Genomic DNA, 25140 nt, shown 5'->3' with positions numbered 1-25140 from the left:
CGGAAGCGCCCGCCACAGAATGGGAGAAACCCAAAGCACCCTGGTCGCGAATACACATCGACTTCGCAGGGCCATTCCTAGGTCAGACTTTCTTTATAGTGGTAGATGCATACTCAAAATGGCTAGATGTAGTCCTAATGACTTCAACCACGGCAGAGGCAGTCGTAAAGGTTCTACGGCGACTCTTCGCCACCCATGGCCTGCCAGATCTCCTCGTATCCGATAACGGGCCCCAATTCACGGCCATGCACTTTGAAACATTTTTAGCAGGGTTGGGAATCCGGCATGCCCTCATCGCGCCATTCCATCCAGCATCAAACGGACAGGCGGAGAGAATGGTGCGATTCGCAAAAGAGGCCCTCGCCAGGATGGGTCCAGGTGATTGGCAAACACGCATTGACCATTACCTCCTCATTCAACACATTACCCCGAGCGCATCGACGGGTAGGAGCCCCGCTGAACTACTCATGGGTCGTCGACTACGGTCTCACCTAGACCGGCTCCACCCGAATTACTCTGCCACGGCTCCCCCAGACTCTACAAGTAAGATCCGATTTTTCAGGGTAGGGGATTCAGTATACGCTCACAACTACACGGGGGGAACATTGTGGATGCCGGCAAAGGTCATTGGCATCACGGGTCCACGATCGTATTTGCTAGAGCTAGAAGATGGGCGGAATTGGAAAAGGCACATCGATCAACTACGGGGTCGCCTAGCACACTCCAACCTTCGAAATGAAGACGAAAGTTTCCTGTCTACGGAAAGTCAGCCACAAGAAAACCCCATCATAGGAAACAACGACGCCGGCGAGCCAAGCGTAGAACAAGACTACACGCACGTAGCAGAGCAACCCCCAGACAACGCAGCCGAACAAACTCCTGAACGCCCGAGCAACGAAGGCACAAGACCTCCAGAACGGGAAATAGAAAAAGCACCCGATCCTGCAACTACTTCGAACCAACCCACAACCAGTCCTGCAACCACTTCAAGCCAACCCGAACTACGACGTTCCTCCCGAGCAAGACAAACACCCACCTACTTAAAGGATTATGTTACCTACCGCAACGTCCCATCTAGGAGGGGAGGGATGTTAGATATTAACATATATCGGGGAAAGTCTTCCCTCTGGTCCGCTCCTACAGCGGGAAACAGGTATCCCTCTGATTGGTCGAGGGGCGTACCCAATCCCTATAAAAGGGGAACCCTCCGACTACCGAACAAGCTGGATCACTACTATCACTAATAAAGAGCTATTAAGTCACTTCGTGTCCGCAGTCTGTCTCTCGTTACCCAGATCCAACAGGTAGATCTAGCAGTTCCACCGATGGCTCTTCGTTTCCAGGCTTCTCTGCCTTTCCTCTCAAATGTTCTGTGTAGAAAGCTTCTGCCTTCTCAATTGTATCAATTCTGTATCTCTGTCCTTTCCATAAAAACATTAGGCCTTCCGGAATCAACCATCTATAATTAACTCCTATTTTGAGTAGAACTGTGGTCAAAAATTGGTATTTTCTTCTCTTCTCTCTCACCCTTCTTGGTATTTGCTTTAGAATTACAATCTCCTTTCCTTTGTATTCCAGTTTTTTATCTCTTGTATTTTGCAGGATTTGTAGTTTTAGTGCTTTTTTCATAAATCTTACATCGACCTCCCTTGGGAGGGAGTTCCTCATTGCATATCTTGTATTAACTCGAAATGTCTCATCTATCCCGTCCATTATCTACTCCTCAGGTATCCCTGATGTTTCTATGAGAATTTCAGATATTATTTGTGGCAGATTTTCACCCTTTTCTTCTACTATATTTTGAAACCTCAAAAAATATTCAGAGCGCTCCATCTCCAATCCGATTATTGCACTGCTTTCTGTTTCCACTTCACTCAATCTGGAATCAAATTATTCTTCCCTCTTCTCTCTCTGCTTCTCTCTTTCAGCAATTTTTTGCAGAACATCTTCTTGTTTTTTGACCCACTGTTGTATATCTTTTATATTTCTCTCTGCTTCATCTGTTTTTTTTTCTATGTTCTCCATCTTCATTTCCATATTGCCCATTTTCTTTATAAGTGTATCCAATTTTTCATCGGAGCTTGTTTGTAGTTTCTGTATTGATTGCATAATTGAATCTAGATATATGGTCTTCTCTTTTTCCTGTTGGATCATAGATTGTATTGATCTTTGTCCTCCTGCCGGTGACGAGGCAGGGGTTGTTGTTGTAGAGCCCACTGGTGTTGGCTTTCTACTCATCTTGCTAATTTATTCTCTCTTCTTCTTCTTCTTCGTTTTGTAGTTCAGTCCAATTGCAATAGAGACTAGGAGAAATAGAAGATAAGAAGAAGAAAAGAGGAAGGGAGGAGGAGAAAGAGAGAAAGGGTGTACAGTAGTTAGATAAAAGTAATAAGGGGAGAAGTCAAGATTTAAATAGAGAGCACAGAATATGGGAAATATAATAAAGGATACGGAAAAGGGGTAGAAGAAAGAGAGGGGCAAGAAAAGAAAGAGAAAAGGCAATCCGTATAAGAAAGATGAGGGTAGATGAAGGGAGTGGGAGGAGAGAAAGAAAAAATTGTGTCTCTGTTATTTCAAAAAGAAGAGGAAAAAAAGAAAGAATTTAGGGACCAGGAAAAAGAAAAGAAAAGAAATTATTCAGCGCTTCCAGGCTTCAGGACTTCGGGGGGGGGGGGGAGAGATTTAGAGTGTAACAAACAGCACAATCACCAACCAGGAAAAGGAAAAATCATCACATCCCCAGCAGAATAGTATAAACACTTGATGTAGTTTCCAAAGTCACTCCAGTTTTCTCTTATAAGTCTTCCAAGATAAGTTTCCAGACCTTACAGCTCCACAAGGAACAGCCTGCAATAAACAGCTGTATTTCTTGCCTCTTATCAGGTCTCGACCTTGGGTGGATGGTTTTTTCTCAAAATAGTCCCAGCAGTAGGAATTGGCAACAATGTTTCAAAGTCCGCTAGATGGCAGTGTTAAAATGTATCCAGTCCCTCGCCCCTTAAAGCGCTGCCTTTAGTAAAAGGGAAAGTTAAACTCAGCGAAAAAAGAAAAAAGGTCTTTTAGGCATTAAAAGGAATAAAGTAAAAAAAAAAGGCTCTAATAAAGTCACTTTAAAAAAGAGAAAGGGAAATTAAAAATAAAGAGAGAGCTTCAACCGCAATTGTAACAACGGTAATGAAAGTCCCATCTGGCTTCCGGTAGATAAAAAGGGAAGAACAAAAAGCCCAAATGGTTTCAATTAACTCTATTCAAACCCGCCGCTAAGTTTCCGGTTATTTTCTATTTTCCTTAAGTCTCTAATTTAAGGGTGTCCTCTGTATAGTTTAAACGGAAAAAAAAACTTTTTTCAAATAGTCTCACCAAAACAGGGCATGCTTCTTTCTCTCCTGCTCTTGCTTTACGGAGCCGTCAGCCGCTTCGGCAGCCTGGGGGCTGGCTCTTGATCGCCAGCAAAAAGGGGTTTCCCCAGGGTTTCCAGAGACTTTGCGAGTGTCTCTGGATCCCCCGGAATTTCCCCTTACCTCCCACTGCCCCGAGTCCCTTTTTGGGAGAGGGGCGGTCTAAAAATCTAAGAAATAAAATAAACTGTCTCTACGGGACAGCTTGGGTCCAGTGGACCGTCCAAACGATCGGGATTCAGTGGCTCATCTGGAGTGACCAGAAGATCCGTGGTAACGCAGTGACGCGTGGCTCCTCCCCCCACTATAAAAAACGATGTTGAGACTCTAGAAAGAGTGCCGAGAAGAGCAAGCAGGATGATTAGGGGACTGGAGACTAAAACACATGAAGAACGGTTGCTGGAACTGGGCTGGTCTGGTGAAGAGAAGGACTGTTAGGGATGTAACCCTAGTCTTGGCTTGGCAATGTATATAAGCCATGATTGTAACAAATGTAGCTGTTACTTTAAATGCTAGAGAGATGTAATTGGATGCTAACTGCTTTAAGCAGCCATATAAGGAGGAAGGAACTATTACGGTTTCCTCCCCGGATAGCTACTGATGTTCCTGACTGTTCCTGACTGTTCCTGACTGTTACTGTATGAGCTTTGTGTCAGAGAGAAGACCGTGTATTGGATGGTGACTAGACTGTAACTAAGTTACCTGTCTACATGGTGAATTGTGAGTTGAGCAACTGTAACTTCAACGAGGTGTAAATAGACTGTATATACTTCAAGACTGCTGATAGTCTGTTTTGAGACTATTTATCCTATTTTTGTTATGCAAGTAAAGCTATTCTTTGTTTACCTTTGGTGGCTGTGAGTGACTATTCAATGGCTTATTCCTTACTACGTTCCGCTGCTGAACTCTAATCTCCTAACGGGGATAGACTTAACAAGGACCAGGGGAGACATGATAGCATCTTCCAATATTGGAGGGGCTGCCACAGAAAGGAGTGGGTCAACCTATTCTCCAAGGAGGCCAGACAAGGAAGAATGGATGGAAACTGACCAAGGAGAGGTTCAACCTGGAAATAAGGAGACATTTCCTGACAGGGAGAACAATCAACCCATGGAACAGAAGTTGCCTTCAGAAGTTGTGGGGGCTTCATCACTTGAGGCTTTCAAGAAGACCTTGGACTGCCACTTGTTAGAAATGGTGGAGGGGCCGTGATGGTGAACCAATGGCACACATGCAGCCATTCGTTAGGGCACGCGAGGCATTGCCATGTCAGCTCCAGGGAACATGCGTGTGCTGGCCAGCTGACTTTGGCCTTCTTTTGAGGCCATTTTTCGCCCCCCGGAGGCTTCAGAGAGGAGGCTGTTTTCGCCCTCCCCAGGCTTTTATGAAGCTCCTGGAGCCTGGGGAGGGTGAAAAAAGTGTGCCAAAAGCAGGAGGGTTGTGTGCACATGCGCTGGGGGGATTCACACAAACAGCATTATGGGTGTGGCACTCCCATGCTTGAGTCCCCTCTGCTCCCCTCACTATTGGCACACGATCCAAAAAAGGTTAACCATCACTGATGTAAGCTCTCCTGCTTGAGTGGGGGGTTGGACTAGATGACCTATAAAGTCCCTTCCAACTCTGTTAATCTCTTAAGATATTGGAAGACTGCTCTCATATCCCCCAAGTCCTTCTTTTCATTAAGCTAGACATACCCAGTTCCTGCAACCGTTCTTCATATGTTTTAGCCTCCAGTCCCCTAGTCCTCTTTGTTGCTCTTCTCTGCACTCTTTCTAGAGTCTCCACATCTTTTCTACATCGTGGTGACCAGAACTGAATGCCGTATTCCAAGTGTGGCCTTACCAAGGCATTATAAAGTGGTATTAACACTTCACGTGATCTTGATTCTATCCCTCTGTTGATGCAGCCTAGGACTGTGTTGGCTTTTTTGGCAGCTGCTGCACACTGCTGGCTCATATTTAAATTCACCGCCCCGAGTCCCTTTTTGGGAGAGGGGGCGGTCTAAAAATCTAAGAAATAAATAAATAAATAAATAAATGGTTGTCCACTAGAACTCCAAGATCCCTTTCACAGTTACTACTACTGAGCAAGGTACCACCTATGTTGTACCTGTGCATTTCGTTTTTCTTGCCTAAATGTAGAACCTTACTCTTTTCACCACCATAGAGCCCAACGTTCACAAGGATACTATTAAAACGATGTAATTAAAATAATCTTTGTCTGAGGAAAGATTATTTTAATTAATTTTGGCCCTCTGAGATTTCTGCACTGCCACCAGCTGTGCTCTGGGACTGCTGCTCCTACCCCAAGGGTCTCTGTGGAGTTTTCCTTTCTCAAACAACCCAGAATGTGGACCACCGTCAGTGGGGGGAATGTGGCTTGTGCCCACATCCTGCATCCCCTCACAGAGTCAACTGTCAGTTTTTGCCTCCTCCAGATGTTTCTCCTCTCTTGTAGGGCACCAGAAGCATCGGCAATTGCAGGAGCCAAGCATGGCCATGGAAGAGGACATCAAAGAGATAGCAGCCCTGGGCCGCCCCTTCCAGCTGGGGACCTTGTACGACTGCCGCAAGGATAAGCTCATCCCAGGTAGGAGCTGGAGGAGAGGCTGATGGGTCTCTGGAGGGAGGGAGACAGGCACTGCCATCAAAGCACAGGCTAAGCCCAAGGACAGAGTTCAGCTCCTGGGTACGCAACCTGCTAGTAGCAGCTAGCTAAGTAGGACCTTCTAGGTGGGAATGCATATCCAACCCTTCACCAAGGATGCAGCAGGCCTGGCACTGATTATCAAACATACAACAGTTTTCCTCCCCTGAAGCACTGAAATGGTTTGGAAAACAGCTAATAAAAGAAGTTTAGGGTCCCCCGTAGAATGGTGAATTCAGGGATAGACATCTGAAGTTGTGGAGCAGGTGACTCTGAACCCTTCATGTAAATATGGTGGTTCCTCCAGGGAGTTGCAGATCTTTCTTGAAATCAATAGATGCATAGAAATTCCCATTCCTCTCTATTCAGTCAAAAGCCTTTTAATGTTGTCATGTTTCCCTGGTGATGATTGGACATAAATGGGGGACCCTCCAGGGGAAGATTTCTCTATTGTCCCATCTCTCGGGAGCTTCTCTATCCAATAACTGGTATTTTCAAGGTCTGGTTTCAATTCATCCTCCTATTTTCTTGTGCTCCGTGCAGGGGTCACCCTTTGGGACTACAGCTCTCTTCAGAAGGACCTGACCATCAAGCCCCAGCCCAAGACAGCCACTGAAATCATTGCATCTGACAGCATTGATGACAAGGCCTCTGCCCTGGACATCTCAGCCTCCCTCAAGGCCAGTTTCCTCGGGGGGCTGATTGATGTAAGAGGGTCAGCCGAATATCTCCATGACACCAAGAAGTCCAAGAAACAGGCCAGAGTCACCGTCCAGTACAAAACCACCACCAGGTATGAACAGCTGACAATGAGCCACCTAGGAACCGAGAATGTCTCTTACCCAGCCGTCTTTGAGCATGGAACAGCCACCCATGTGGTCACCGCCATCCTCTATGGAGCCCAGGCTTTCTTTGTCTTTGACCAAGAAGTTTCTTCAACGGAGATGGTGGAAGATATTCAAGGAAGTCTCCAGGTTACAATCAAGAAGGAAATATCAATCACAGGACAAGCAGATGTGGATCTAAGTGAGGAGGAGAAAGAGAATGCTCTGAAGTTCAATTGCAAGTTCCACGGAGACTTTTCTTTGGACAAAAATCCAGTGACCTTCCAAGATGCCATGAAAGTTTATGAGACTCTACCAAAAATGTTAGGGAAAGATGGAGAGAAGGCTGTTCCTGTGCAGGTCTGGCTCTACCCACTGACCAAGCTGGACCTTAGAGCAGCCAAGATGGTCCGTGAGATCAGCCTAGGATCACTCTGTGATGCTGAAAAGATCTTGGAGGAACTCAATGAAATCGAGATGCAAAGCAATGATCTAGCCAAGCATCCCGTTGCTGAGACCTTCCCTGAGATCAAGAAGAAGATCCAGCATTTCAAGGATCTGTTAAAGCAACACAGGCAGACTTTCCAGAAACAGCTGGCCAGAGTGTTGCCTTCCATCCGGGGAGGAGGGCAGGAGGAAGGAACCCTGGTGGACATGTTGATGTCCGTCAAACAGTCACCCTTCAACAGCCAAAGACTCTATGAATTTCTGGACACCAGGAAAAGAGAAATGAACTTTGTCAAATCTTATCTGACTATTTTAAATAATATAGAAGTGATCTCATCTCAGAACAAGATGGAAGAAATATTTCTTGACCCTGGGAATGTATATGTTGTCTCCTTCATATTTACTTCTCTGCATGAAGACAAGTCATTTCTCTTGAGCTTACAAAAGCAATTATCGCAAGAATCAGATAAGTCAACAAAGTCCCCTCCTGAGGTGAAGAAAGGCCTGGCCTGGTTTGAGGACAAGGAGAGGACCCGCAATGCTCGCCGAGCAGCCAAATCCATGCGAGACTTTTTCAGTATCAACCAACCCAATGAGAAGGTCCGCTTTGTTGTGGCCTCTCTCCCAGATGTGGACAACCCAGGAGCTTCAGTATACCTTTACGAAGATGGAGAGCTGGTCAGCAAGAACTTTGAGTTACCTGCAAAACCTCTCCCTTTCCTGATCAGTGAACTGAGACATGACAGCATTCAGCTGAAGTTTCAGCCAGCTGAATATGGAAAGGCTACAATCTCCAGCTATCTGGTAGAGTACAAGGTTGCAGGGGAAGAAAAATGGAATACTGTGAGGACAGAGGATGCCAGGGAGATGTTCCTGCTGAAAGATCTGTCTCCAAACTCAGAGTACCTATTCCGGTATGCTGCTTGTTGCAAGGTAGGCCTTAGTAAATTCAGTGACCCGAGCCCACCCATAAAGACCCTTCTCTCCAGCCCTCCTGAGAAATTGGGAATGGTCACTGAGGCATCTTCTGTCATCCCCATGGCCTGGATGAGTCCCAGCATTGTTGCCTCACGAATTATGGTCAAGGAGTACAGGGTGAAGCACAGAATGGTGGAGGCTGGAGCTGGGAAGGACCAGTGCACTGAAAAAAGGACTGGGATAAAAACAGAATTTTATTCCATCAAAGGTCTGAAGCCCCAGAAGGTGTATAGAATATGGGTGTCGGCTGTGTGTGATAATGGAGCTCTGGGTGTCCCCAGCGAGGAGGTGGAGGTCTCCACATCACTGGAGGAAGAAGATGCAGAAAATGTAGGTCACCAGTTCCTTCAGGAAATTTCCCTGGTGGAGGACAGACAGCCATTAGTGTTCACCCTTCCTCTGGAGAAAGTCCCTTCAGATGATTACGCCTCCTTTCTGATGTACCAGCTTGGAAAGCAGAACCTGGAAGTGCCCAACAAAGTGATCCTGGTGATGGGAACATCAGGGAGTGGGAAAACCACTCTGATCAACGGGATGATCAATTATATCCTGGGTGTCCAGTGGGAAAATAATTTCAGATTCAAACTCATTCAGGAAACCCCCCAGAGAAGCGAAAGTGGAAGCAGGACGTCTGAAGTCACAGCCTACGTGGTGAACCATCAGAAGGGCTTCCAAATTCCCTATTCTCTCACAATCATTGACACTCCAGGATTTGGAGGCCCAAGAGACGCAGAGCAAGACAACCTGGTTGAGAAGAAGCTCCTGGAGTTTTTCTCCAACCCAGGGCGCATTGACCACATGGATGCCATCTGCTTCGTGGCCCAGGCTTTCCTTTCCGATTCAACTAACGCCCAGAAACGCATCTTTGATTCCATGCTCTCCATGTTGGGAAAAGACATGAAGGATAATGTCCAACTCCTGATCACCTTTGCGGATGGGGGAACCCCACCTGTCCTGGAGGCCCTCAAGGAGGCTCACCTGCCGTGTACTCAGGATGAGTCAGGAATCCCTCTGCACTTCAGATTCAACCATTCAGCCCTCTTTGCTCCCCGAGAATACAAAGGAAGCCGTAATGTTGCTGCTGAAAAGTCCTGGAAAATGAGCACTGAGAGCATGAAGGATTTCTTTGACTCTTTAATGAAGCTGAAAACCAAAAGTTTAACCATGACCATGGAGATCCTCAAGGAACGTCAGGATCTGGAAGCTGCTCGTAGGAGACCTCCGCCTCCTAAGGTTGAGCAACTGCACCCAAATAGTTTCCAGATTAGTATTGATCCGGCAGCCATTGCGAAGCCTTCAGTCTCCAATTACCAGGTGGAGTATCGCACTACAGAAGAGAATTGGAAAAGTCTCCAGGCAAAAGGCCCTCAGGATCAATTCACCCTGGAAGATGTCCACCTAAATCTTCAGTACCAATTCCGATGTGCAGCTGTGACTCCAGGAGGGCTCGGTCAATGGAGTGAGGCGATCACTTGCATCTTTCCCACTGGGAGGCCTGCTGAGGTAACTAGAAGGGGGAGGAGGAGGAGGAGGAGGAGGAGGAGGAGGAGGAGGAGGAGGAGGAGGAGGAGGAGGAGGAGGAGGAGGAGGAGGAGGTGGAGGAGGAGAGTGTAGAATAGCCTGATACCAGTTGTAGGTGCATCTCTGGAGATTTTTAAGGAAAGACTGGACAGCCACTTGTCTGAAATGATATAGGATCTTGTGCTTGAGCAAGGGGGATGGATGAGAAGCCCCCCAAAGGCCCCCACTCTGCACCCAGGGAGGAGAGCAGTGGGGCAGGGGAGGTTCCCAAGGGGCAGAATTGGGTGGAGGTGGGGGAGGGCACAGATGCAAATCTTCATCCTCAGCAGAGGCTGCTTGCCCAGGATTGAAGGGGATGCAAGAAAGAGCCCCCCCAAAAGAGTCTCCCACCCCCCACAACGGATTGAATTCAGAGTAGACCACCTTGGAGGACTTGTTGGGAGGCCAAGGAGAGGGTGGTTTGAGAAGGGGGGAAAGCGGGGTACCTAGAGGAAGACAATCTGGAGCTGTATTAGGAGCAGCTAAAGCGGCAGACAACAGGGGCCCTTTGAGCATGGAGCTGGCTGTGGGGAGCTGCCAGCAACTTTGGACATCAACTGCCCCACCATTTCTGATATTCCCAAAGTGCAGGACCCCAAGAATTGAAGGGCTGCATAAAAAGGGGGGTGGCCCCCGGGGAAGGATCAGATGGGTCAGCCTTGAGGGCAGTGAGGAGGGGGTGGCAGCCCTTTTTTATCCCTCCCTCCAAATACCTCCCTGTGTCTTCCGGGGAAAGGGAGTTTTTGGCAACCTCCCTGCAAGGCAGCCTCTCCTTTGGCTGATTCTGTTTCTCTTTTCATGCAGAAATCCCAGGATTTGTGCTGTGCGACTGGTCTGGAAAAGTCTATAAGCATGGGAGGTAAAGTTTTGGCCCCTGGGGGTTTGGTGGGATGGAAGCTACTGTCCTGAGTGGAGGGAAAGGCTATGATGGCTTTACGCTGCTGACTGTGTCTCCTTCTTCTCTCCTCTCCCCTTTGGGTTGCAGGGCCTGAACGGAGGATCGTCCTGGTGGGCAGAAGCAGAAATGGGAAAAGTGCGACAGGAAACACAATTCTGGGGAGCAAAGTCTTTAAGCTTAGTATGCCATGTGGGTCAGCAACACAAGTATGCCAAAGGGAGGAAGCACTGCTGAATGGCAGGAAGGTTGTGGTTGTTGATACGCCTGGCTTTTTCCCTACCAGACATCCACAGACGGACATTGCTGCAGAAGTGAGCAAGTGCGTGAAGTTTTGCCCCCCGGGTCCCCACGTCATTCTACACGTGATAAATCTTTCTTCTTTCTCCCAGGAGGAGAAGAAGGTCACTCAGCAGATCAAAGAGGTTTTTGGCCTTAAAGCCAAGAATTACACAATCCTCTTGTTCTCCCACAAAGATTGCCTGAAAGGTCAATCCCTAGAACAATTTATATCTGCCCAAGGTGAAGACCTGAAGAAATATGTTGCTGAATATGGGAACCAGATATTGGCTTTCAACAACAAGGCCGAAGGGGAAGAACAAGAGGCTCAGGTGGCTGAACTGATGGCCATGATTGATGATCTGGTGGAAAGGAACAGAAATGCTCCTTTTTACACGGAAGACATGATGGACTAAAAACACAACTTCTGATTGTTTCCCTTTCCATCAAAGACCAGAAAGTCTCTCTAACTGAGCCTCTGCTCCCGAGGTGGCAGCTCTGCCAAAGGCCACTCTCAGGCTTCAAAAGGCGCTCACAGCTATTATGGCTTTTCTGCTTCAAATGAATTACGGGGGAAGGGAAGGGGGAGAAAGAACTGAGGTTTCAGACATCAAGATGTCAGCTGTGGGAACCAAGGACACTTCAGCAGGTGTTTACCAAGAGTTTCTCACAACAATACCAGTAGATTCCATTGGACAATGTGTCCTGGTCCAATAGGGGGAGGGAGAACCTGAACTTTAGCTATGTGACTCTGGGGGAGGGGGAGGGAGGGAATTAGCTAGATCTGGTTTTGTCCTCCTCTTTGCTGATACAACGGACTTTTGCATTCTGAAATTGGATTGTGTCGATCGTGCTGGCTTTGGCTGGGTTCATCAGTTGGAACATTGAGCCCTTCTGTTTTGTGTTCCAGTCCAGCCCTCACCACAGGTGTGCTGCTGCAGGTTCGGACAGGTTCGCCCGAACCCCTTGTTCAGATTCTGCATGATTCAGAGAACGAGCAAATTGGACCACTGGCTGACTCCATCCCCACCTCTTTTTGGGGGGCATTTTTGGCCTTTTGGGTGCAAAAATACAGTCTGAAAAAAGCCCCCCAAATGGCCTCAAAACAGCCCCCAAAACCAGCCTGAAAATGGCTAAAAAAACAGGCTGAAAAATGGGTGGACGTGGCCAGCTAATGAAAAGATTAGCCCCAACCGGCTGACTCCTACTTGTTCCTTTGAGGTGAGTGGCTGGGAGACGGAGCTGGGGGTGAGGAGTGATATCAACCACCCAGTCACATGACCAACCAGCCACGTCTACCCAGCCAGAGAACCAGTTGTTAAAACTTTGCAGCCCACCACTGGTCCTCGCCACGTGACCTCTGAAGAACCAGAGTCAGATTTGTGGCCGAGTCTCCCTGAGCCAGAGTTGGTATTCAAGCAGTTAGGACTAGTTCGGGTGAACCAGTACCGGAAATTTTAACTGGTTCGCCAAACCGGTAAATAATACCTCTGGCTGGCCCTGCCCCCACCCTCACCCTCACCCCACCCGCCCACTTGCCCCACTTGCTTGCCAGTAGACTACTTGTCCGCTCGCTGCTCGCCCACCTGCCTACTCGCTGCTCACCTTCTTGCCTACTCGCCACTCAAACACACACACACCCTATATATTTTCCTTTTGCCATGCGGCCCAGCTAATTGCCTCCCCTTGCCAGTCACCTCTGTGCCTTACCCGCTCTGCTCAGCTCACCAAAGGTAAGCATATAGAAATACAGAAATATTTGTAAAATCTATTAAAACTCTTCAATAAAATATATATATATAAAAGCAGAAAAAAACAAAAAAAAACCATTAGGGCCAGATGACAGAAGACAGAGGGGCCCCCCAGGAAAGGCAATCTCTGAACTTGTGGAGTTAGCATACAAAGTGTATACTAATCGGGCTCAAACCTCAGAGAAGAAGGGACTTCAAAGGACAAGAAGAAACACGTTTTTTTTCACCCAGGCTCTTAGACAGGAAGAGGGGGAGGCCAGGGGAACAACTGCCAGAAGAATTGTACGAGGAGGTAGTTTGTGGGGATCGGTAGTTAGGATGCCAGGCCTGGTCAGAGGAAGGGCAAAAGGCCAAGGGCGCCCCCGCCCCCCACATGGAGACTAACCAATGCTTTCGTTGTGGAGAGGAAGGCCATTGGAAGAATAAGAGGCACTTCCCCAACTCCCGATCCCTTGTTGGACGTGTTGCTTGATACCAGTTCAAGTAGATCTGTTGTAAATAAAATGTTAACAAAACCAAGTGCTGTCAACCTCATAGTCATGGGAGCATCAGGGGTCATAGTGGCAGCTGCAGTCATATTCCTTTTTAGGATCTTTGGCCTGCCACACTCTCTATTATTTCATTTTGCTGTGTCATTAGTGTAGTAATTGGGGGTTGGGGAATAGAAAGGAGTAGAATTGTGGAATGTGTTGTTGTCATTCTTTCTAGAAGCCCAGGTTCATCTTTTGTCTCTGCACCTCTGCACCTGACCGGAACAAGCAGGGTGGAGATGCCAGCGTGGCCGAGGAAGATTGGACCATGTGGATGGATTTATGGGTGTGGGGATAAGATCATGAACTTTCAACTGGGTGGAATCCCAGGAAGCTCGTCAGATTTGGGATTCCACAGATGTGCCAACATGTCTGTCTTATTAAATTGGAACTTTAAGGATAGCTCTGCCTTGGACTCTGATTTAATTCTGAATGATATTTGGAACGCTGACAGCTGCTTTTCTTCAGCCTCTGGAAGGTAAAGTCAGTAAGACATTGCACACACACACACACACACACACACACACAGAGAGAGAGAGAGAGAGAGAGAGAGAGAGAGAGAGAGAGAGAGAGAGAGAGAGAGAGAGAGAGAGAGAGAGAGAGAGAGAGAGAGAGACTCTCTGTGTGGAAGACTGTCCCGTTGCCTTACTGGGGTGGAACTTGTTAACCAAACTCCAGGCGACCTTCAAGAATGGGGAAATCAGAATGAAACTGCCGCCTGAAACCTGATGGAGGCTGGTGGCTTTGTCAGTTGTCAAAATAGACCAGGTGCCCGTAGAAGTCAGGCAGGCTGGGAAACCCTGGGTCTGGGCAGACGGGGGACCAGGAAAGGCAGTGTTCGTATAACCAGTGTCAATCCCTTTAAAACCAGGAAGCCCAATTGCAAACCTTGGACAATATGACATACGGAGAGAGAGGCAAGAGGAGGACCAGAGCCGGTGGTGAAGACGTTCCTTCAGTGGGGATTGATTAGACCCATTTCCTCACCTTGGAAGACTCCTGTCCCACCGGTCAAGAGGGCAGATGGCTTCTTGAGGTCTGGGACCGATCTCCGTTGGGTGAATAAGAATACCACCACCTTGCATGCCGCCCTCCCTAATCCTTACACATCATTGGGCCAAATCAACCCATAGGATGCTTAGTTCACCGTACTTGATTTGAAAGAGGCTTTCTTTGGCATCCTTCCGGCTGAGGAGTCACAGGCCACTTTCACTTTTGAATGGAGGGACACTGAGACGGGGGTCACCTACCAGCATACCCGGACCTGACAGCCGCAGGGATTCAAAAGCAGCCCAATCATTTTTGGACAGTGTTTGGCAGCTCATTTATATAAGCCTGAGTGAGTGAGAGAATATCCCCTCTTTCAATACGTGTGGGATTTGCTGCCCCAAGCACCAGAGGACAATGTCTGCAGCTGACTGTGGCCTTGTTATATTGGTTGGGGACCTGTGGCTGCGGTGTGTGGGCTGAAAAGGTGCAGAGGTGAAAGTTCTGGGTTATGGCGTTTCACAAGGGCAACAGACTTTATTGGCCCCCAGAAGGGAGGCAATCTGTAGGATGAAACTATCTGAAAATAGATGGCAGTTGGGAGGATTTCCGGGGATGGCTGGCTTTTGAACCCCTAATTTTGGCCTCGTGGCCAAACCTCTTTATGCGGCGAAATCGAGGAGAAATGACCGGGAGGTATTTGAATGGACACGGGAGTGCCGGAATGCTTTTGATGACACTAAGCGGGAGCTCACAAGACCCCCTGCCCTGGGACTGCCAAACCCATCCAAGCCTTTAACATTGTTTGCCCATGAGAGAAAAGGCATTGCTGCTGGGGTCCTAACTCAAAAATCACCATATTTTCTGGAGTATAAGATGCACAAAGATTTTGAAGAGGCAAATTTTAAAAAAAGGTTTTGCACTCTGTAGATCTCCCGAAAATGGCCCGTTCCCACCCCCCCAAAAGGGCATGAATAGCCTTTAAGAGGCTTGTAGAGTGCTCCTGTAGAGTCCCCCCAAAATGAGCAAAAAACAGCCCAGTTTGCTTGAAATCAGGCCTATCTTTTGTCAAAAAAAGGGCATGAATAGCCTTTAGGAGGCTTATAGAGTGCTCCTGGGGGCTGGGGGGGGGAGCAAAATTGAGCAAAAACCTGGCCCGTTTTTCACTCATTTCTGGGCTCATTTTTGCCCTCCCCAGCCCCCAGGAGGTCTCCTAAAGTCTATGCACGGCCATTTTGGTGAAGGGGGTGGGGTTTCGGGAAGCAAAAAATACTGGACTTAGTGTATAAGGCACACCCAGATTTTCATCCTCTTTTTTGAGGGAAAAAGGTGCATCTTATAGTCCGAAAAATATGGTAGGTTCCTGGCCCAGACCAGTGGCTTACTTCAGCAAGCAGATTGACACCTTGGCCTTGGGCTGGCCAGCGTGTCTGAGGGCTGTGGCAGGCACGGCACTCTTAGTGGAAGAAGCCCAGAAGCTGACTCTGGGTCAAGAACTGACAGTCAAGGTCCCACATGGGGTCAAGGAGGTCATGGAAGTGGAAGGAGCATGTTGGATGACCGGTGGCAGACAGGCTAAATATCAGACTATTTCATTGGATGACAAACTTCTAAAGTTATTCAGTGGTCACACCCTGGGAGGTAGTTGAATCCGGACCCCTCCCCCCAAGCACAGCTGGCTGAGGTCAATATCAAGGGCCCCCCAGTTGGCCAAAGGGAAGAGGGTTAATGCCTACACAGACAGTAAATATGCATTTGGAGCTTTACATGCGCGGGGGGCTCTTTGGAAAGAAAGGGGGATGCTCACTGCCCGGGGTGGGTGGGTGGGCAATCAAAGATGGGTCCCAGATTGTAGAATGACTGGAAGACAAGGGGAGAGATGGCCTGTTTTGCGTTGGTTTCTTTCCTGGCCTTTTTATCCACAATCACATGACCTCCAGGCAGCACAGGTCCCCGAGATACTTTTCACTTTCGCTTTCCTGCTGATTGGATGTGTTCGCTTTCTCAGTGCCTGGGATTGGGAAGTGGAGAGGAGGGGGAGGCGTGTGGAGGTTGGGGATCCAGTTACGGTTGCAGGTGGTCCTCAGCAGAGGTTCGGGCAAACCTGTAGAGGCTCCGCCCACCTACCCAGACGCTCTGCGCATGTGGATGTGGGCGTGCGCGCTCCGGGTTCCGAACCGGTAGTGAAGGCAAGAGAATTTCATGGTTGGTCCCCAGGCAGGGGATGAACTCAGGGAGAACAAGCAGAGCAGAAGATTTGCCAATTGTTAGATTTGGAAAATCTCAGAACTAGAAGGGTCTCTTGAGGCCATCTAGTCCAGCCCCTGCTCAGATCAATCGCCCACCTAGAGCCTCACATCTTCTCTGGGTCTTCTCTTGGACTTCTCAAGGTCAACGTGTCTCCTGCTCTCCAACCTCTTTTAAGGTTAGGAACCTGTTCTAAGAGTTGAACTACCTTCAAAATCCAATCAACGCAATTGGCATCTGCCTTTCTGGGACATGGCTGCCCACCTGATTGGGCAAATCTGCTCTCTGTTTGGGGGAGGGGGATCTCCTGGCCTCAAAATCCTGCAGATCCACTGCCCAAGTTACCAAATTTGCAGATGATACTAAGCTGGCAGGAATAGCCAACACTCTAGAAGATAGGCTCAAGATCCAAATGGATCTCAACAGACTTGAGCCCTGGGCCCTAACTAACAAAATGAAATTCAATATAGAGAAAAGTAAAGTCCTACTCTTAGGAAAGAAAAACCAAAATTACACATATAAAGTGGGTGAAACCAGGCTTCATAGCAGTGACTGTCAGAGGGATCTTGCGGTCTTTGTGGAGCTAAATAGGAGCCAGCCGTGTGCAGCAACAGCCAAAAAAGCCAATGCAATCTTCAGTTGCATTAACAGAGGGATAAAATCAAGATCAAGTGAGGTACTAATACCACTATGTAAAGCCTTAGTAAGACCACACTTACTGCATTCAGTTTTGGTCACCACACTATAAAAGAGATGTGGAGACTCTAGAAAAAGTGCAGAGAAGAGCAACCAGGATGATGAGGGGACTGGAGACTAAAACATAATGATGGACAGTTACAGGAACTGGGCATGGCTGGTCTAGTGAAGAGAAGGACCAGGGAGACAAGATAGCAGTCTTCAAATATTTGAGAGGCTGCCACAGAGAGGAGATGGGGTCAAGCTATTTTCCAAAGGTCAGACAAGGAATAATGGATGGAAACTGAACAAGGAGAGATTCAACCAGGCCTCACCCTTCTGGGGGCTCAGGGAAAGCCTTCAGAGCCTGGGGAGGGCAAAAATCCCCCCTCCATGATGCAGGAGGCTAGGTAAGCCATGCCCACCATGGTCACATACACTGAGCAATGGGCATAGAACCGGTTGCTAACATTTTTCAATCCCACAGAAATGACCTCTGCCCTGAGTCCATATTGACTACTGGAAGGTGTTGGAGAGGAGCACAGAGACGGTGTTACACAAAATACGTGGCAGCTGTTAAGAAAACGTGGATTCATCCCAGGAGATCAGGAAGGGGTGAGAAAGAACCTCAAGGCTGCCCTCCCTTGATGCTCTTTGGTGTCAGAGGGAGTGAAGGGGAGACGCCTTCAAGACTCTGCTACTATAATCCATATCAGGAAACTTGAGTTCTAATATTTCTTGTGTTGGTGGATTCCCAGCCTGATTTACCTCAAAGGATTGACAGATGGGAAAGCCCCAAAGAGACTCTGCTCCTGAAGGGACCTGGGTCCGGGATGGTAGAGAATTAGGCTATGGGGCCAGTTGATACTGGAGGGGATGGATTTTCTCATGTGCTTGAAGTCTCCTCACATCTGAGAGGAGAAACCAGGTTCTCTAAGAGAAGGAATTGGCTCAGGGAGACTCAGCCATGAATCTCTGACTTGGGTTCCTCACAGGTCACATGGTGAGGGCTGGATTGGAACACTGAACAAAAGGACTCAACATTCAGACTGACGAACCCAACCAAAGCAAACGTGGTTGAGACTATCGAATCTCGGAATGAAAAATTTGATTGAGTACATCATACCGGAAAAGATGAGGGCAAAGCAAGATCTAGCTAATTCCCCCCCCAGAGTCACATAGTTGAAGTTCAGGTTCTCCCTCCCCCTATTGGACCAGGTCACATTGTCCAATGGAGTCTCCTGGTATTGTTGTGAGAAAGTCTGGTAAACACCTGCTGAAGTGTCCTTGGTTCCCACAGTGGGCGTATTTATTTACTTGTTTATTTGTTTATTTATTTATACATTTTTCTTTAACATACGTAGGTATTTAATAAACAGTGTATTGTCTGGGTCATTTTACATATACTGTACATAATAATAGTAATAATAATATTGCTTGCTTGTATGTAATAATATTCTTCCAACTTCTACTTTCTACTTTTATTATCTAACCATTGATAAAACAAATCCCACGTTAAAAAATATTCTGTATCCTTTATCTTTAATGTTAACCTATCTATTTCTGCACAATCTCATATTCTTATATTATCATCTGAAGGAATTTCCTCATTTCCCCCAATGTTGGACAAACGCAATTCTCGTTGTCGTCAAAACATCCATCATCAAATATATATTCCCTTTATTATATTTTTCTGGCAAAATACTGAAGAAGAATATTTCTGGCTTTAATATGTTGCTTTGTAATTTTCTCTAGCCATGAATGTCTTTTCATCCAAAACCCTTTTTGCCTTTTGTCCACCACATATGGTAATATGAACCCTTTGTATCTGGTTTCATTTCCAACATTTGGGGGACCTGTTTTTCAACTTCTTTGCTAGCCTTGCCAGGGGCAAATGCCACCTGTAGAACATTTTATACAGGCTGTCCTTGTATGTAGTTGCCACTGTCGATTTAGAGTTTCTATCCCAAAGTTTTTGCCATTTTTCTAATTCCATAGTATACCCCCCCAAAAAAAAACAATTGCCCAGGTTATCATTGTTTCTTTCACTTGTTCATCTTCCATTTTAAGGCTTCATAAATAGCTATATATTTTCTTTATTAACTTTTCATCCAGACCTAATAGTATCTGATCAATATTGTTGGCTCTTTATAGAAACCATATCTCTTTAACATCTTTTACACATCTTGAGTGTATTTGCAAATGTGGCCACTGTGCCAGGTCCACCCGGATTGGGGGGGGGGCTTCAAAATTTCTAGCAAGGGGTTCTCTGCCCGGTTGCAAGCTGGGCGTAGCCATGGTGGGCGTGGCCTAGTCGGCCTCCTGAACCACAGCGGGGGGAGGGGTGTGTTTGCCCTCGGAGGCTGAAATTCAAAAAAAAATTATTTCCAGTTCTGTGGGCGTGGCTTGGTGGGTGTGGTGTTGCTTGGTGGGTGTGGCAGGGGAAGGATACTGCAAAATCTCCATTCCCACCCTACTTTGGGGACAGCCAGAGGTGGCATTTGGCGGTTCATCGAACTACGGTATTTTTCGGAGTTTAAGATGCACCAAGATTTTGAAGAGGCAAATTTTAAAAAACATTTTTGCACTCTGCAGACCTCCCAAAAACTGCCTGGGTTTTTTTGCGAAAATGGGCCTGTTTTTGTCAAACAGAAAGGGCATGCATAGACTTTAGGAGGCTTATAGATTGTTCCTGGGGGCTGGGGGGCAAAAACAAGCAAAAATGGCACGTTTTTCGCTCATTTCTGCCCTCCGCAGCCCCCAGGAGCGGACTGGAAGCCTCCTGAAGGCTATGCACTGCCATTTTGGTGAAGGGGGCGGGGTTTCATGGGGGCCAAATATGCTGTATTCAGTGTATAAGAGGCAGATTTTCACCCTGTTTTTTGAGGGGAAAGGGTGCGTTTTATACTCTGAAAAATACGGTACTCAAAATTCTCACTATGGTTCTCCAGAACCTGCTAGATTTCACCCCTGCTACAGGGGCTTTTTCTGAGCCTCCAGAAGGGTGAAAACGGCCTCCCTGGGCCCCCTTCCAGCCTTCCTGAACTTCTGGTAGCCCCGTTTTTTGCCCTCCCGGAGCCTCCGTGCATGCCCTGCACTTACCTGCATCCAAAATGGGCCGTGTGGGGACTCCTGGGAGGGGAGGGGAGGGGAGGGTGGGGCCAGCCAGGAGTGGGATTTGTTGGTTCTCCAAACTGCACAGAATCTTAGCTAGAGGTTCTTCTGAACCCCTGCAAACCCCCAGCAGCCCACCCCTGATTCGGCAATTCCTGTTTAGTTTTAAGTTCCCCTTTTTCATTTAAAATATCTTTATATGTTACAATTTTTCCCAAGCTTATCACCATCGGATGTATCAGTGCTTCCATTGTTGAAAGCCAGGCTGGTATTTTCATATAATGTTTGGCTTTAACTTTTTCCCATACTAGGAGTAGAGTATTCCTTACATCATGTCTTTGAAAGTATCTATAGATACTCACGGCTGGCATCCTGATGGCTGAAACCTCAATTCTATCCCCCCCACCCACCCACGGCCAATAATTCGTTGGGAGCTGAGAAGCGATAATAGCTGCGAGAGCAAAATCGCCCTTTGAAGCTTGAGAGTGGCCTTTGGCAGAGCTGCCAACTTGGGAGCAGAGGCTCAATTAGAGAGACTTTCTCGTCTCTGATGAAAAAGGAAACAATAAGAAATCGTGTCTTTTGTTGACTTTCATCATGTCTTCGGTGTAACAAGGAGCATTTCTGTTCTTGCGGACCAGATCATCAATCATGGTCATCAGTTCGGCCACCTGAGCCTCTCGTTCTTTCCCTTCAGCCTCGTTGTTGAAAACCAATATTCGGTTCCCACATTCAGCAACATATTTCCTCAGTTTTTTATCTCTGGAAGATATAAAATTTTCTAGAGATCGACCTTCCAGGCCCTCTTTGCAGGTGAACAAGAGGATTGTGTAATCATTGGCTTTAGGGCCAAAAACCTCTTTGATCAGCTGAGCCACGTAGATCTCCTGGGAGCAACGCAAAGGATGAGTCACCTGCAGAATCACGTGGGGACCCGGGGAGCAAAACCTCACACTCTTGCTCACTTCTGCAGCAGTATCCTTGTCTGGACGATGGGTATGGAAAAAGCCAGGCGTATCAACAACCACAACCTTCCTGCCCTTCAGCTGCGTCTCCTCCTTCTGGCATGCTTCTGTTACTGACCGAGATGACAGCCCAAACTCAAAGACTTTGCTTCCCAGGATTGTGTTTCCTGTTGCACTTTTCCCATTTCCCCATTTGCCCACCAGGATGATCCTCCGTTCAGGCCCTGCAACCCAAAGGGGAGAGGAGAGAAGAAGGGGACTGGTCAGCAGTGTATGGCCATCATAGCTTCTCCCTCCACCCAAGACAGTAACTTCCACCCCCTCCACCCACCTACCCCCAGGGTTCAAGTCTTTACCTTGAATGCTTCCAGGCATCTCCAGACCAGTCGCACAGCACAAAATCCGAGATTTCTGCATGAAAAGCAAAACCAAATCAGCCAAAGGAGAGGCCTCCTTGCAGGGAGGTTGACAAGAACTCCCTTCCCTCAGAAGATACAGGGAGGAAATGTGTTGCGTTTGTAAAAGAGAGTAACATATGTAACGCTCCACCCATTGGTCCAATTTCCAGGAGGGAAATTGGAGGACTGTCAGTGGCTGACCTGCCTAGACAGCTCCCTTTAAAATATGGAGTTATGGAGAAGGAGCTGACGTCGTGATGATACGGACGTGTGATCTTGCTGAGTGGTCCATCTGGACCTAACTGTCCCAAAGAGACGGTGACAGGGAAGAGAACGTCTTGCTGATTTCAGCGATATCGCAAAGTCCCTGATTGATCCAAGAGAATCTCTTTTAGCTGGCGATAGAAGCCCAGCCCCAAGCTGCTGAAATCGGGACAGCTCCACAACTGGGGGAAAGCAGAAAGAGAAAGTGTGTCCATCTGGTGAGGAAATTTTATTTTTACAAAAGAGACTGCCCAAAAAAGATTAAAACTAAATTAAACTTGTAAAGAAAAGAAAAGAAAAGAAAAGAAAAGAAAAGAAGCGGAGAATTTAAGCTATTTTGGACATTGTGTTATCCTTTTTTAAAATTGTCTTCTATGGATGGAAATTTTGCAAACACTTCCTACTTTTTAAAGTGAAAGTATTGGGTTTTCTTCTACTACTTTTTTTTAACCTATGGATTAAATCTTTTTTTTTCACAATACTGGCTTGGATGGGGATTTTTTTTCTTTTTATTTTGTTCCATTTAAGAGCCTTGTTTCTTTTAAGCTTGGAATATAAAAAGGGTATAAAAGGAATATAAAGAGAACAGTAACATCAGAGGGAAAAGAAGTTACACTGCCACTTGGAGGTTGGAGGCTGAGTTCTGGAAATATTTTTTTCTCTCTTTTCTTTGATCATTTTGACCTTGCACTTCAAAGGTTTTAGCTTGCAAAGAGATAAGATGGGTTGTTTATGCAGGTGCCCTTTGGATATCTCCAAAGCACGGACAGCCAAATCCTCTGATAAATCCACAGCAACCATCAGGAAATCAAGTAGTGTGCATTTGGCATGCAGAGCGGCTGCTGGGCAACAAGAGAATACAGGATCCGAAGAAACCACCAATGGGGAAGATGAAATTCATCACATAACTTCCGAAAGGAAGGTAGGACATTTGGAAGTGGGGAATAAACAATTCTGGTGTGCCGGGTATGAGGGAAACCATTCCAGATCGGCGTGTAAGTTTAAAGATGCCACATGCCAGTGATGCCAATGGAAGGGACACATAGCAGAGGCTTGCCAAGCATTACAGCCATGTTCCTTCCACCAGAGATATCCAGTTTCCACAACATGGCTGTTTGCCCCACAACCAGGGTTCTGAAACGCACCGAGGCAGAGAGATCAGTGAAGCGAGAGCCACTACCCAGAAACAAGGGAGAGCCACCCAACAACCATGGGGAAATCTGATGATTGTACTGCAGAGAAATTCCATGTTACGATCCACATTGAGGGGTCCCCACGTAACATGGAAGTGGACACTGGATCAGTTTTCGCCATCATGTCCTGGCAGAAAATTAAGGAACTAACCCCACAAATGGAGAAGAAACACCTAAAGCCACAGTGAATATTAAATGACTATCAAGAGAAAGGGATTCCCATTCTTGGAAGAGCATCAGTCCAAGTAAAATTTAAAGAGTTCAGTGGACCATTGCAGCTGACATTGTGGATAGAAACCGACCCAGCCTGTTGTGGGTAGAATGGTTCAGACCCCCGCGGTTGGGAATGACCGGCATCCATGCTGTACAAGGAGGCGACTTTGAGAAGCTGCTAACCGAATTTGGGGATGTCTTTGATGGGAGTCTAGGCAAGTGTAAGGAAACCCATATCTCTTTCAATCTATACCCCAAAGTTACCCCTGTCAGAATAAAACTATGAAGGGTTCCTTTTGCTCTCTGGCCCAAAATAGATGAACAATTAGACAAACTAATTGCCCAAGGGGTTTTGGAGCTGGTTGATTACGCTCAGTGGGAGACACGGATCGTCATGCCGATCAAGCCAGATGGCTCAATCCGCATCTGTGTGGACTATAAATGCACAATAACTAAGGCATTGCAACACAGTGCTTATCCTGTGCCTGTTGTGCAGCATTTGTTGAATTGTTTTGGAAAAAGGCAAAACTTTTGTCAAAATTGACCTAGCCCAGGCATATCAACAATTGCCTGTGGATGATGCCACTGCAGGAGCACAAACCATTGTAACCCATAGAGAAGCATTTAAATGCTGCCGATTGCAATTCAGGGTGAACGTGGCGCCTTGACTGTTCCAAAGCATAATAGAACGCCTCCTCCTCGGCATTCCCGGGGTGGTGCCCTACTTTGACAATGTTCTCATGTCCACAAACAACAAAGAACAATTAATTCATCGGTTAAGGATAGTTCTAAGTCAGTTTCAAGAAGTCGAACTTAACGTTAAAAAAAGAAAAATGCCAAAGTGTCCCACAAGTCGAATTTTTAGGACATTTAATTGATGTGTCGGGCATTCACCCTACCAATAGCAAACTCAAAGCTATTAAGGAAGCCCCTACCCCAAAGAATCAAACAGACTTCCAGGCATTCCTAGGCCTTTTAAACTTTTACAGCATTTCCTGCCACAGAAGGTGACAGTTGCCGAACCACTACATAGATTACTCAATAAAAAAGCAAATTGGACCTGGGGACACAAAGAAGCATTTGCATTCAGGGTGGTAAAGGAACTCTTAACCTCTAAAAGCATCCTGGTGCTATAAACTGAGACTCTTCCCCTTATATTAATATGCAACACCTTCCCATTTGGCATAGGAGCTGTCCTCAGCCATCGGATGCCAAATGGCAATGAAGCACCAATTGCTTTTTATTCTAAAACACTATCTAAAAGTTGAGTGGACCGACCAATCCCAAACATACTGTCTCCATGTATGACAGGCAGCCTACCTCTTCCTGGCAGCCTACCAATATCGCCTGCTCCACGGCCAGGCAAAGCCACCCACCACACCAGTGGCCTCAGCTGGTGCCCACTGCCAGGCTTCATTGAAGACCCAGCCCAAGTCACACCCATCCTCATGATTGATGATTTGGACACTCGCCCTGTCACATCAGTTGAGATCGCGAGACATTCAGCCAAAGACAAAACTTTGGCATGAATTTTGAACTGGGGGTGGAGAGGGTGGCCGGAGGAATCAGTGGGGAGGGAGTTCAAACCGTTTAAGACTTGTCAACTTGAATTGTCTGGTGAGAGAGAGTCGTGATACCACTATACATGAGGGAACTGGTTATTAGAAGGGAGTCATCCAGGCATCGTCAAAATGAAGGCATTAGCCAAGAGTCATTTTTGGTGGCCGGGCATGGATAAGGACATAGAGGAATGGATTGCTATATGCTGGCCTT

At 47.1% G+C, this 25140-nt stretch overlaps 3 protein-coding genes across 3 annotated transcripts in view; 2 read left to right on the top strand and 1 right to left on the bottom strand.

The window, feature by feature from the left end:
- The window catches only part of LOC309400257 (verrucotoxin subunit beta-like), a gene marked incomplete at both ends in the record, with an annotated part of 32134 nt that extends 22840 nt beyond the window's left edge, over positions 1-9294 (top strand). Inside the window, 4 exons of the mRNA XM_081968671.1 lie at positions 5748-5760; positions 5859-5990; positions 6591-9155; positions 9290-9294. Of these exons, the coding sequence (XP_081824797.1) occupies positions 5748-5760; positions 5859-5990; positions 6591-9155; positions 9290-9294 (2715 nt within the window). The remainder of the gene's footprint in view (positions 1-5747; positions 5761-5858; positions 5991-6590; positions 9156-9289) is intronic.
- A 60-nt stretch (positions 9295-9354) lies between these two features.
- LOC309400256 (GTPase IMAP family member 9-like) lies at positions 9355-11446 on the top strand (the record flags this gene model as incomplete). Its single annotated transcript, XM_081968670.1, has 3 exons — positions 9355-9799; positions 10661-10715; positions 10842-11446. Exons 1-3 carry the CDS (start codon positions 9395-9397, stop codon positions 11444-11446), a joined length of 1065 nt encoding a protein of 354 aa, XP_081824796.1. The 5' UTR covers positions 9355-9394.
- Positions 11447-20861: 9415 nt separating this feature from the next.
- LOC309400255 (GTPase IMAP family member 9-like) lies at positions 20862-21674 on the bottom strand (the record flags this gene model as incomplete). The annotated part of the gene is made up of 2 exons (XM_081968669.1): positions 20862-21523; positions 21656-21674. The coding sequence occupies 2 exons, from the start codon at positions 21672-21674 to the stop codon at positions 20862-20864; spliced, it is 681 nt and encodes a 226-aa protein (XP_081824795.1).
- Positions 21675-25140: the final 3466 nt, after the last annotated feature.

This window comes from Natrix helvetica, assembly GCF_964273705.1.
Source record: "Natrix helvetica genome assembly, chromosome: W".
NCBI lineage: Eukaryota > Metazoa > Chordata > Lepidosauria > Squamata > Natricidae > Natrix > Natrix helvetica.
This window is presented reverse-complemented; position numbering and strand designations above follow the sequence as displayed.